Source organism: Dysidea avara, chromosome 4 (assembly GCF_963678975.1).
Source record: "Dysidea avara chromosome 4, odDysAvar1.4, whole genome shotgun sequence".
NCBI classification, from domain to species: Eukaryota; Metazoa; Porifera; class Demospongiae; order Dictyoceratida; family Dysideidae; genus Dysidea; species Dysidea avara.
Window position 1 is genome coordinate 34776999 of NC_089275.1, and position 15381 is coordinate 34792379.

The following is a 15381-nucleotide window of genomic DNA, read 5'->3' on the forward strand; positions in this document are numbered from 1 at the left end:
CACCAAATAGTTGCTTTTTCATCCAGAGGATTAGAGACAATCCCTATGATATAGTTGATTCAAGCAAAATCTGATTTCAAATCATAAAGCTATGTAGTATGACTGCACATGTACTTATGTTGCAATTAAACTATGACGAGACTGTATAAGAAGTTAAGAACACAAGATAGAGCTATCCAGTAAATTTATGCAGGGCCATGCATAATTAGTAATTTATATAAAAGAATAAAATAGATGAGCACATGCAATGAAGAGATTTTGAGAGAAATTCTGAATAGAATACTTGGAGCATAATTCCCACAAGCCTATAAATTATTGGCTAAGAAGGCTTTCTGGCAACTCTTAACATCATACTATAACTTCAAAGCAAGCTAGTGTAAATGTATGTATTAATTGTTATTTTGTCACTCTGGTACCAGTAAACTTATTGTAATTTCATAATTCTCTAATTACGTTACTATGCATTGCTAAGGTGGGTGGTCGATAGGTTGGTAGGTAGGTAAGGCTTTCCAACATACACATTGGGTACCATTGCATTTGCTAATTTATAATGTGACAATAACCGGTCAATATCCAATAATTGTTCACCTTCCAATTTTGGTAAATTGGTTCACAGCAGTATTAGCTATAACCTACAAAAAATAATACATTAAAATTTTTATGTGTGGTTACAGTAACAATATAAAACACTAAATACATATGCACGCTCAATGTTGGCTATTGTGGATATGTCAATCTCAGTATGGCTTATGTACATAGCTGTGTGTATCAACCTTCACCATAATAAATGCTTATCAGAGACAGATGTATAGAGCTGCAAGTAAAATATAAGCCTTTAAACTCAAAGCATTAAGTTTGTGCCAGTAGCTAAGGCTGATATACTTTGCAAAAGAAATTATGAATTAATAATTAGTTGTAACTTCTATTGATCAGTATATAGCTGCATGTAAATTAAAGGTACGGAGTTTTAATCTGGTATGAATACATGTACGTGAAGTTACTGGAGAGCCAACTTTGACTCCCTTAGCTTTCCCTTGTGTACTTGCACACTTACCAGACAACTCAATTATCCTGATAATGGTTGTTCAAGACATGGTTATAATATATGCAAGACACAAGGAGAGAGCATGACAGGAATGCATGTTTCCAAGCTTACATACCATTACCAATAACTAGGACCAAAAGTTGGACTTACATACCAGTAATATGTGATGACGAAGTCACATTTAAGTGGCATGTGGTGATGTAACAAAGTGAACTCCTGAATGTGTAATGACAACACATAATATGATCTGTTTCATTAATGTGTGTCCTACATGTTTTATTTGGCTACTACACAACTGTTAATGGATATATGATGTGTTGCTGTAGTGAAATTAAACCGGATATTGTATACAATGTTTCATAACAATGTCAGGAGAACATAGCCAACACAATCAATATACTACAACAGAATCACCACCAACACAACCACCTGCAGCTGCTTACTTGTGGGTTACAGGAAGAAGAATGTGTTGACTGTTGACAGTACAGAAATATCCCATGTATACATGTATAACAAACAACACTCTCTTCACCATGAGATTCAGAAATTAAGATACACAACACACTGACTCTACAACAATAATAATATTACAATTACCTCTTGTGTCCAATATACACCTGCCCACAATACTATGGACTATAGACAAGTTATTAGACAATGCTGCTACACTTGTTAGGAAGTTGATTTGTTGGTTTCACTAATCCTATTCAGTGATACAACTAACCATTTCAGTGTGTTTTTACAACTACATTATCCCATGGCCAATTATTGTCATTTTTCGGCGACTTTTAGCTTGTGTATCGAAATGTTGCTATAGGCTAGGATATAGGGCAAGGAGAGCATGACCTTTTCTATCAAGAGTATAATATAGGGTGGTACATATACTGCATAAGTGCTTCTTCAGAATTATCCCACTGGTCAGTGTTCCCACTATGGGGATGTATAATATATTACTAGACCAGAAACTTGTGTATATAGGAAGCATTCAACCACAGTATAGCTACTATAGATTGTTCTGACAAGAAACCATATAATTGTGTTTTAGTGGTCTCAACACAATTAAATTTATGTTGAAGCCTGGGCAGATCTTTACTTCCTAACTGAGCATCAACTATTAGTAAGGAAGAGTACGTTTATACAGTTATAGCTTCTGGACAATAACATACTAGATAGCTAGTACTGTATAGCTCTTCATCATTTTTTTATTGACATAATATTATCTTACTATATATAATTAATTTCTATCACATTGGCTATAAATATTTAATCACATTGAATATTTACTTGTTCTAACTGTGGTATAGATTGAACAAGTAATGAAAATTTTTCTGATAGCTTCAATTTTCAGTTTACTGAACTGGATGTAGTGACATTTTGATATAACATGTCTGATCAGTTTAATGGATTAAAGTATATAACGTATTAATTTTACAGGTTAATAGAAATACAATTTACAATAGGAACAGTGAAAATGGTGGCCATGCCCCCCCCCCCCCCCCCCCCCCCAAGATTACTCTTGCGTGCCAAACAACCCCAAGATATACATAATCTACAAGATTTTTTTTTTAAATTTGAGTTCCTGTGTATCAATGATCAAAGCCAACATGATCATGATCTAGCCAACATGATCATGATCAAAGCCAACATGATCATGATCTAGCCAACTTGATTGTGATCTAGCCAACACAATCATGAGCATGACCTAGCCAACATGATCATGATCAAAATCAACATGATCACGCCACATGTAACTATTGTACTATACACAATGTTATGACTATTATATCCCTAAGAATTAGCTATCATGCAGTGTGCAGATGTATAATTTTAAGGGCTTCCTTGAAACTAAATGATAGGTTTCCTATATGGTATATCCAATTGGAACTAATTGTGGTATGTATATTCAATTGGTATATGCAAATTTGAACAAATTTTGGTGTGTATTTTGGTATGCATACCTATGTACATACACATTAGTACTCAAATTAATGTATTATATCAATTATGAACCCTTACAAAGTGTACACTTACATATTAAGCAGAAACCATTATATGCTTGCTAGCTTGTTTGTATCAGAAAGCTCTTCGCTCTATTGTACTGATGGTTATATAGAGATCAACATTTTCCAGCAGTCTTTTGATATAGATCTCAAATGTTCATACTTACAAAATGACAAAGACTACTTGGGCTATAGTTAATTCATGTCATGCTTTAGCAGTTACAATCAACATTGCTTCCGTGTCTCAAAGAACTAAACTCACTTTCAGAATATTTGTATCATGAAAGTAAAATTGGCTACTGAATTAATTGGTACCAGGATATGTCCTTGATGTTAACAAAAGGAGAAAAGGATTTTGTATGTAAATAGCCTCCAAATGCCACTTCAGAGCATTTATTTTCAACTGGGGAGCATGTCCCTAGATACCCCTAGCTTGGAATGCTTACATGTGCTGCATGTGCTGAGCACATGCATGCAGTTGAGTATCACTTCTGATTTTAATTTTAAATATCACATCAGATAACAAAATGTATAAATGACCTCCATTGCAAATATCAGTTATATCACACCAGCTGTAGTTATTAGCACTCGTCCTTGGCTTTGCCTTGGACTCATGTCAATAACTAATATATCCTGCTGTGAAATAGCTATAACATGTGTATATGATATCACATATGATCAGACTATATAATTTATGATGATCTTGTTACATTAATGTGTGGGTCCCATCATTACTTAGTGTACATTTAGAAGTGATCATAGCTACGGAGATTCAGTAAACATGAAACTTGACCAAACTTACAACACAGTCACATGTACTGTATGCACAGGCAGTGATGGAGTTTAGTTTCCTGGACCACAAGCTCTAGACGTTTCAGAAGTAAAGGAGAGAGAACCATCATTTATGATGCATGTGTATGACATACAGAAACTAAATTGTAGTGTGCCCTCGAGCACACACGACCAGTTTCATAGTAATAGGGAGTTCCTAATCTGTCCAGTTCAGCAGACTTCATAATAACGGTAATGGCATCCACAGACAAATGAAAATGTAATAGGGAAATGATAATTTGTATAGCCACATATGCACAGATTAGTAGCAGGTATGTGGCTGAGTCAATCACTTCCTTGTTTGCAGCAGTTTTAGTAGCATGACACTCAGTCAAGGACACCTCCAATAATTTCCCAGAAAAATTAGTGCCAACCTCTTTCCTATGACTGTGGCCAGCAAACAGATAGGAGACAGACTTGAAAGACAAATCCATGTGGGTCTGCTGCTTTTTGATCAGTTTGCTGCAACACAGATGCATGTGCTTCTAGGTAAATCAGATATCAATGTCGCATCATCTGCATAAGCCTTGACTGACTGTTCCATGGAAGAATATTATAATACTTGGGGGTAGGTTTCCATTTTCTCTTTAATTATTTGGAAGGAAACATATAATGTTTTACTCTCGTTGAGCAAGGCAACCAATCAACAGATCTCAAGTTGAGTATATAGACATCTCAGAGACAGAGAAACATTATTCTACAAGAGCCATCTTGAATTAGTCTAAGTACATGCACATTATCATCCAGCTCAGGAGGTTCATTTCCTTCTTCCATCCACTTCACATAATTGAATCATCTGTAATAGTATTATACTCACGTGCAATATAAGAACAGACAACAAAGAATGGGTGGTTTACGTGAATAGAGTCAGACCACTTCTGAGACCAGACCCAAGAACTGAATGCTCAGATTCTGAAGGACAGTGGGATCCACTATTGTGTCAATACCATTGTGATGAAAATCCAGCTCCTGCCACTTGTGATGAGCCACCAGCAGCTCCTCAGTCTGGACAACCAGGAGTGAAAGAGTCATAAGACCCGTTGACTATTATGATGGTTACTGACAAAACATACATTCATCAGTTTTCGTGCATATGCACAACATCTTGATCTGTAATGATGTTTTAAGGGGGGAGGTATGTAATAGCATTACTAACCTGGCATGCATAGTTGTTGTATCTTAATTATTGCTCACCTGATGACGTAGATTGTAAGTGTTACCTCGTGTTGTTTTGTGGTTATCATTAAGCCTCTATTGTGTTGCTGCCGCTGAGCTTACAATCTATTCAGTGGGGTAGATCCTCTGAGTTGTATAGACAATGGGATGGTGTGGCTATGGCCATGATTAAGTTCAGTAGCTAATTGTAGCAGAGGGTTAAAAACATAATAGGCCAGGACATAGTGTCACCCTGAAACACACCTCAATTAAAAGGAATTGGTGAAGTCTCCCAACTCCTAGTAGCGGCAATAACACAGAGTGAAAGCAAACTAGTGAAGATCACTACTAAATGTAGTGAAGTTTATTACTAATCTCTGCTACAATACTCGCTATTTTTGTGTAGTGATGTTCAGAGTAGCAAAGGTCTAAAGTAGTGGACGTCATTACTTGAGTATTGTGGCAGAAATTAGTAGTGAAATGCACTACTAATTTTTAGAGGTGTGCGATGACTAATTTAGACATATCTCGATATTTCCGTTTTATCTCGATTATCTAACATATCTCAGTATCTAACTGAAACAATTGTAAACTGCCAATATTGTAACCAGTGAAGTGAGCAAATTGCAATTTGAAAAAAAAGAAAAATGTTAGTCTTAACACTGTTCCCAAGTGGTGGACCCCCCCAGGAGGTGCCTATACCATCAGGTATACAAATAATTTACGGACGTTTACTATTATCTAGATTAATAAACCTATCATCCTTATCTCGATAAGTCTTATGATATCTCGATAATTGAATATATCTAGATAATCGCACACCTCTACTATTTTTTACAGTGCCCGGTATTACAACTGTGAATAATTATATAATATGCCGGATTCAACATAGCCACGTAGTTCACAAGAGGCACCTTCAGTGACTGCATGCTCTTAACATGACAAATAGAAGATGATGTGGGACGGAGCCAAAGGCATTCAAGGTAGGTGGAATTACTCCCTCAGTATGAGGAAAATAATTACTTAAATGTACAGTACGTACATTTCCGGAATGGTTGCACGGAATTTTACGGAGTAAGAATTAAAACGTGACTGCAGATTGAAACAGACCATAAAGCTGTTAATTGTTACGTGTAAAGATTTTATTGATGGTGTAAAATTTTGGAGGTCTGAAATCGCCAAAGGAAACATGATGCGACTATTGTCAATGAGTGACACCCAAGGTAAGCCAACTACTGCCGGCTAGACTAGGGGAATATCTAGCTAGTTCTCTACAATTATAGATACTTAAACTACTCTGGCTTTACGAAAACCAGTATTATCATTTGACTTCGTGCATGCACTACAGGGGCGGATCCAGGAGCTGGCAAGGAGAGGGGCACAAACAGGCTAAGTTGTACAGGTGGTTGGGGAGAGCATATTCTCTTGTTAGTTGCTGTATTTTTAAGCAGCAATGATCACTCTTTAGTAGGTTGATTGTCCATTGCAGATGGTTGTGAAGTCTTAAAAGCTGTTTAAAAGGCTATGTAAGTCTTAAACACAGCCATACGATAATTATTTTTAGAGGCGCTTAGTACGTACGAAGGTGCTGGGTGACAGTTTTTAACTTTAGTTTCAGGTAACTTTGCAATAAATGGTGATAATATACAGTTTTATATAAATTGATTTTGGTTTGACAACTATGACAAGGTATACAGTATTTCTATCAAAAGAAGCAGCTATGGCTCTTCTACTGAGGGGGTGGGGGGCATTTGCCCCAAATGCCCCATCCTGGATCCGCCATTGCACTAAACTCTGAAGAGCACGTACCGTCATATTTGACATTTACAATTACCAGCCTCACCCGGCTTACGAGAAATGTGCTACGGTGTTCAATCTGACCAAGTAGCTATAATGTTACAACTACACTTAAGCTGCGTAGTTGTGTTACTATGATTGTGTGCCTAAATTAACCTACTATGCTGTTAATTTAAAAAAAAAATGAAGTAGCTAGCAAAGGGGTTATAGTATAGCTATGATCACATGTGTGACTGTGACTGAGTACAGTACTGCTCGATTGCAACATCGTCTCGCAAGGGTACAAGTGATCATTCAAGGGTGTGGTCCTATGCTATCGTTTTATAAGTGCAACAACTATACGTATAAGTGCTTAAAATAGTTTTGTGTCATCTAACTATGATCATCTAAGGAAAATGTTGATGTGGAAAATTAATGCCTTGGTATGGTTTTTGTGCATGAAAAGAAAAGATTACCATTAAATTGAAGATAATAGGAATGGTGAAGAGCAGAAGGCAGACATTGAATGGAACTAGAAAGTTCACATGCTTCCTGTGAGTTTAGTATTGTGGCATAAAGTGGTAGCCGTACACTACTTTGTTTGGCTTCTATCCTTACAGTTTTGGCAACATTTAAAAAATTTCAATTATCTGTTCTGCCTGTGTTTTATTGTTTTTAACACTGTAATTGATGTTAGATGGACTATTAAAGATTATTAAATTGCTTCTTACAGTCACTGTGTATCCATGGCTCAGGTCATGCCATTTTAGTATGATTTTTGACTTCTTGTATGGCTTTACTGGTATAGTGGACTCTAGTGTATATGTTTTTAAAACACTTTTGATTAGCTATTGCCTGTTATTCCCATGCAATTAGTGGTATGAATTTTTAGAAGCTTCTGGAACTCAATGCAAGGTATGCAATTAAGTATATGGCTTCCTTGGGTACTTTGTTTTAAACTATATACATATTTTAGTGTTCTTACTAGGCAATAATGCACAGTTTTGGTATCTGTTCTGATATAAACTTTAAGGAGCGCATGCCTGGTAAGACAGTCCATGTTAGTAGTTGATACCATGAAGTACAATTCATGTATGACATTAATATAGCCCTAGCAGCAATATAAATAATTGCTTACATATGACATCACTTGTGTGCATATTCTAAAAAGCAAGAAAGCCGAAGGCTAGACTGTTACCAGAAACAATTATAGTACATCAAAATGTAATCTCTGAGCTATAAGACTTGATGGTTAGATTAAGAGAAACATTAATATAAACACTATCACAATAATTTCAGAGGTGAGGTAGGATTTTTCTGGAAGGGGGTTTGGATTTGATGAGGGGTAGCCAGTGTCTTGGGATTCTTGTACACTATCTGAGAAATCCAATTATAAATCCATGAAATATTTATTGAAATAATACAGAAATATGTTTTGAAATACTTAAATATTGGGACTCTCGTACACAACTTAGAAGTTTGCATGGGTATTGGCGACCCCTCTGGATTTGAAGTGTGGAATGTCTTTGTGCAAGGCCTGGGTGCTTCAAATCCCCACATTTGAATAAAAATGATGCACACAAAATGTGCCCTTAGGCATTAAAATTAAAAGGTGCTGTTTGTGCATCTAACTATACCTATACACTGCTGTTTATGTGGCTTATAGAAACTATAAACCTATTGTAGTTAATACTAACTACAGTAGCTAATCTTCACTTCCAGACAACACACTACTGACAGCCAACTTCAACTTCCTAGCACATGGGAGCCCTCCATTAGTTGGCAATACTCTCTTCTAGGTATAAGTTATTCTCAGCCAGTCCTCCTGTTGATGGCCCGTAACTTCATACTTGGTTTGTACTCCAGTATTACTATTTGAGGCATCACATTCATACAACATGTGACGAATAGACAAAAACCAGGGGTGGAGTAGGACAAGACCACGTGCACTACGAAGTGCTAACAAAATAATTTTTATTAAACATACACTAGTCATACTATCTGTTGAAAGTAATAAGTCACACAACAATGATTGTAATATGATCACTGGTGATCACACACTGCTACTGTTGATGCAAAAGTTGTGACCACCACACATTGTCATCTTTGTAATTCTATTTACTCCATAATGGCAGCATTTTTATAACTATGACTTACACCATTGTAAACAACAAACAGAGTAGAATCGAAATATGTATCATGCCCCAATATGCCCCTTCCTTTACTTTTTGTAAAGACTATTCAGCTCATTTGAAATATTTTTAGTACTTGCACGATAGTCATTACGCATACATACATCATGCATGCGTCATGACCTACCCCCCTCCCCTGAACAAAAACATTTATCATGTAAATATACATCTGTTGAGATTTGATACCAGTTCAGAATAATACAACTAACTATTTTACGAAACAGCAATCAACTGGTACAATACACAATAGAACAATACAAAAAGTAGCAGCTTCATACCTGAAGCTGTACAAAGAAAATAATTACATAATGCATGAAAACTTACAAAACCAAAGTGTAATTATAATAACCAGAAAACCTATCTGTACAACTACTAAAGGTGTGCTCTAAAATAAGTATACAACAAAGTACCGTATAGCGGGAAATTTTCGAAAAAGAGTGCTTGATTAGAAATTCGAAAAAATATTTTCGAAACAATGTCTCTTTACCGTGCCGCACCGTAGATAATTAATTCACGGAGGAAGCTAACAGTGGTTGCGTTGATCACATACATAGCTGCTTTAATTGTTCAGTACAGCTAGATAAACGTTCAATCTGGCTTTGATAGCACTCTTTTTCTGGCTTTGATAGCACTCGTTAGCACTCTTTTTCTGGCTTTGATAACACTCTTTTTCTGGCTTTGATAGCACTCGTTAGCACTCTTTTTCTGGCTTTGATAGCAATCTGGCTTTGATAGCACTCGTTCAATCTGGCTTTGATAGCAATCTGGCTTTGATAGCAATCTCGTATAGCTATCCTAGGGTCTTGTTTCGTAGGTTGAACCATGTTGTTTGGCGGACTTCGCCTCAGTGGCCTGCGGATCGAGCCATAGCTAAGTACATGGTGTTTTCCAGCCCATATAGATGTTTGCTGATAATTATAGTCTTTCCTAGTAATTTCTGGTCTCTCGAGCTCTTATGGGCTTCAAGGCTCGTGGTGTCATTCGTGCTCGCTCATATGCGCGCGCGCGTGGTAGCTATAGCTATATATGGCAAACTACTTGTGTGTGGCCCAGTGCCTAGCTATAATACATCAAGCCTATAGCTAACTGATATTAGCAGAACCTATGCATGCGTGCATTCGCAAAAATCATTTATATATACCTAGCTATACTTTCTTTGATTGTCACTTCAAAGCCGGGATGTACTATTTTTGAAAATACATTGTTATTTTCGAATTTTTCGAAAATTTAACCTTTCAAAAATTTCCCGCTATACGGTATGTCACACAGTGTACAATAACCACATTTACTTAAAAGTGTATTTACTCAACTAATACCTGACACATGTATAACACAACCACCTAAGTTTACCATAGCTGCACAACCAACAGTTCCTCCATGCATCCACAGGATGTGCGCAATTCACGTGATGCAATTCACGTGATGCAATACTAGATTCATCAGTATTGTGACCCTCAAAAGTAGTTCAGAGCCACACCAGTGTGCAAGTAGCAACTGGAGAGCTCCAGGGCTGTAAGATTTGATGTTAATTTTAATGTAAAAATATTCTGCCACTAAAGGGGGGTTCATCCAAACACTCCGAATCCCCCAGATGACACCCTTGAGTTTTGATAGGCTCCATTGTATTTTGACATCACTTTTAATCTAGTATACTTTGGTATAGCAATTAGTGATATAAATTTTCAGAAACTTCTGGGACATCCTTAATTGTTGTAAAGTGCTGGGATCACTAATGAAATTCAACAATATTGATGACCTGTTGTTAATTATGACATCATTTGTACACAAATTGTGTTTAACAGTTAAAATAGGTGAAATGAGTGATCTTTTGTGAGATAGGCATTTAATGGTGAAGTATTTAAATGATTTCTGGCCTTGTAGCTACACTGTACTGTATACAAAAACAATACAGAACTCAACAGGTCATCATGCAGTAGCAGTGAAATGCTTTTTCATGGCACTTCCAGATTGTCAATATCTAAATGTGTAGAGCGTTAAGGACTACACTGTAAGTAAATACTTACAAAGAAGTTACAATGTGATAAAAGATAGCTAGATGGGTTTCACATATCGACTTACTCTTTTAGAAGGGTTTCTGCAGTTACTGTGTTGCCTTAACATACTTCTAAAAGTATGAGTCAACATAGCAAGGATTCCTATTCAGACTAGAAGGTTTCACGTTCTTAACTATATTACACTGTATACGTGTAGCTGTTGAGGATTTATCAATATTATTTCTTTGTTTCCCTATAGTAATTCATTTGGTTAGATATGTTTAAGGAAATGTGTACATAATGTTTTATGTTGACCAGAACACACAACAATGTGTCATGTAGCCATAAAAGTCAGTTTGTCAATGTCTGGGCATGCTGTGATCTGTATACACTGTATACAGGAACCAAGAAAATGCAATTATCACACAATTGTATCTAAATAATGGCTAAACAGTGCCTATTTTTTCTATCAAATATTTCCTTGGAATGAGACATCTTTTCTTCCAATTTTGAGCTACGTACATAGATCGGTTCGAGATATATGCCTTGTATTTTTCTTCGTCTTCCAACAATTTTTTTCACAATGCTTACAACAATTCTTATAACATACACTAACTTTCTTGGATTCTCTTCAAATCTGAAGGGTATAAAGAGAATACAATACATCTATCCTCCAGTATATATCTACAGATTGGTAGAGGTAGTTCAAAGTTAGAAGCAATTTTCAAAGTATGATATTTTGTCATGCTTGCAGGGTAAATGGCTTACAAAAATAAGTGTAAACTCAGTCTGCTGATAGGCTAACCATCATGGTGTAAACTTGAAATTACTGAGAGTATTAGCTAAGGGATGAAATTCTAGATCATTCTATATGTGTTGTATTAGGAGTGCTCAGGAAAAAATGATTAGAGTAGTACAAAATATTAACAAACTGTAGTCAAACAAAATAGACTACATGTCAAACATATGTAGCAATCACATGATCAAGGTATTCTAATAAAGAAATTAGCATTAGTGTATACGTAATTTGTTCTCACATCTGCCAGCTAAACTGCTTATGCAAACTAGCCATTGCATAAATTACAGTATGTCAGTAAACTGTCAAAGTACAGTAATGTAATGGAAATCTGTTGAAATATCAGTGAGTTATAATGTGAAAACTAACCATACATGTATGTAGCAAGCACGCATTTTGAGATACCCATATAAAACAGTCATACATATGTAACTCAACAATATGAAGTTATAAAAATTAATTTCTAAAGAGTAAAAATGCTATTTGCCTGTGAAAAATAAAAATATATAGACAAATGCCGGCCCAAAGACTTCAGTACTTGCATGTGCAAAAAACTAATCTACAACAGCCAAGCTGTGAAAAGGGGTGCAGCATTGCAGAAATAGCTTGTTGCATAGCTCTCTGCAGGGAGACCTGTTACATAGCTGAACTCTTTACTGTGTTTCTTGTTATGTAGTTGAACTCTCTACATTGTGACTTGTGCCATAACTGGGCACTTTAATAGAATGCATACTATCTTACTGCTTTAATAGAGTGACTGCATTATTAGAGTATTTTTTATTGTGCACTAGTTAGTTTTCATACTATAACTCACCCAATTAATTTCTTCAAGTTGATTAATCTTTAATTTTCTGCTCATCCGGTTCAGTCGTCTGTCTGCCAATGTCTGGTAGATGTGACAATAATAATATTGCTATTAACTAGAAACTAGATTGTGCATCTGATACACATGGTTGATGTTTTTGTTATAACTTGATGGTATTTATCTCAATTCATTTCAAACCACCAAAAGGCACTCCCACGATGGTTAATCTATCTACAAACCGATATTCAACCTGTTCACTGAAGCGATGTACCCTGCATCCATGACAAAAAAACCGCTTTTACATTTTGTTTTAAATAGTGCATAACTCATTGATCTGTATGAAAAATTGAACTGTGTATAACACTCAAACTGAAGCATGCATGGGTTATAGAGAATTTTCTAACTGATTCAAAAAGAAGATGAAGAAAATTACAAAGAAAATAAGGAAAACTTAAAAGGCACATATCTCAGTGATGGCTGAGCAGATTCAGCTCAAAATTCAAATAGAAGGTACCCCATCCTGAGAGTACAAACTTGGATAATTGTTTTGGAAACTGTAGAGTTATGGATGTGTGAAAATTGCATTTTCTTAGTTCCTGTACTTGTTTGTATCCACACTGGGTTTACTTAGCCAAAAAATGGCCGCTACAGAATTACTGATTTTCAGCATTAATTTTATGTAGCAGCAATTTAGTTATTAGCTAGTATACTAACAATCAAATGTTATAGATACAATGTGCTGCAGTGATGAGTGGCTACTTCTGCACAAAGATCACAATAGCTAGTAAAGTACTCCATCTAGCTACGTATTTATTTATTTATTTGTTATTTTCCAGATATGATCATGGCAATATTGTCCATTCTACTAACTGTATTTCCTGATTTAATTTATTGTATGGATGGTAATGATGACATGGTGTCCAACAACAGTGTTGGTGTGCTACTAACTTCCTCTCAGTATTGTTTTGTGAATGAGTTTACTATCAGGATAAATCGCTCTGATGTGAATATTATCAATAATACTCAAGATTGGATAATTGCTAGTAACAATATTAACCTGTTTGTGGCTCCTGCTAATGGTACCAACTGTACATCAAGTAGTTCAGTTGACTCATACTCAGATGACGTACATATCATATTGAATATTGTGATCATTGCTGCCATGCTTGTGGCAGCTGCTAATGTCACATTACATCTGCTTGTCACAGAACTTCAGACAGTATCAGGTGTATTGATTGTATCGCTGTGTGTCACTATTATGCTGAGTCATACAGTGTTGATCGTACAGATTAATCAGGGTAACGGTGATGTGTGTGCAGTGACGTTTTACATGGGAAGTGTTTTCTATGTTGTATATGATTCTTCAAAGATGAGTACACTTATACACTTTGCTTACCTCATGTATCAGAGCTACAAGACTTCAGAAAATTCAGAAAATACAATGTCTGTTCTCTGCAAATATGCTATTTTAATTGTTTCATTATCAATTGTATGTAGTGGCAGTGTCATCCTAGTAGACACTCTTGGTAGTAGAATTGGCTACAAGACAACTCATGGACGATGTACTGTTGTTTTTGATCCTTCTAATCAAGGGACTACAACTGTCGCATTATTTGCTATACTGTTAACCATGTTTAATGTTGTAGAGATTGGTTTGATGATTGCTGGATTTGTCCTTTATTATTTAACAACAAGACAATGCTGTACAATACCAACTAGAGATGTGAAAATATCGATAGCATTAAACTGCACTATTGGTATCAACACTGGTTTGGTTGTTATTCTTTCTTTACTTGAGGTTGCAGGAGACATCAATTTTGCAGTTTCTGCGACAGGGACACTTATAGAACAGATATTGTTGTTCCTTTTGTTTTTCACATCTAACAAAGTAGTAATTAAGTAAGCTTCGTGCAACATATCACACTGTTGTCACTAATAATACAGTTGTCAGTAGTAGTGAAGAAAACGACAGCTTGTGATTGATGCAATGATCATAATAGTACATACATTGTACTGTATAAGTGCACTAATTTGAACTGTACATAATCTAATGTACTGTATAATAATGTATAATAAGCAGTATTTATTATAATTGTTAGCCATCTCTCCAGAAAAATATTTACAACACATCTCAGAACAGTTTGCTTTTGATTTTTACAGTCAATTGATTTTGATTACTAACTGTCTGTCTAACATTTTATACATGCATACTAACAGTTAACTGATGTGTGTACATGCTAGTTCATGAATGAAATTGAGTATATAATAGAAGTAGTAGTATCAATGTTATTGTACTGTTCTTCCTTGGCACTGCAAGCTATTCGTATCTCTTCTATGTACCTTTGACAGCCTTACAATCTAGATCTGGTGCTGCAGGGATTCACAGCTTGGTAGACTCAATGAGAGTAAAAAAAAGTTAGGGAGCCACACTATCAGCCCATTACAGGGGTATTTTTAATCGTAAATTTTAAGGCCAATCTCTGAATTCACTATTGTGACCCATTTTCATGCATCAAACTTTTAGCAGCTAATCACACCTGCTACAAGAATATTTAACAATTAAATTTTAATCTTGTAACACAGAGGGAGAAGGGCTTACACCTCAAATGAGTTCAAATTTAGCACCACCATTGATAACCTAATGAGCACACGTTAGTGTGATGACTGGAAAGGTATTCAAAGTAATGTGTAGACTAATAATTATGTACTATAGTATGCTCACGTTGAGCTGAATCCTGAAAAACAGCTAAAAATTAACAGTGGATTTTTTCTCAACAGAGTTAACAT

General features: G+C 35.8%; 1 protein-coding gene across 1 annotated transcript; it reads left to right on the forward strand.

Annotated features, from left to right (window-relative positions):
* Positions 1–6120: 6120 nt before the first annotated feature.
* Positions 6121–14842, forward strand: LOC136254409 (uncharacterized). The gene is made up of 2 exons (XM_066047101.1): positions 6121–6254; positions 13431–14842. The coding sequence occupies exons 1-2, from the start codon at positions 6221–6223 to the stop codon at positions 14495–14497; spliced, it is 1101 nt and encodes a 366-aa protein (XP_065903173.1). The 5' UTR covers positions 6121–6220; the 3' UTR covers positions 14498–14842.
* Positions 14843–15381: the final 539 nt, after the last annotated feature.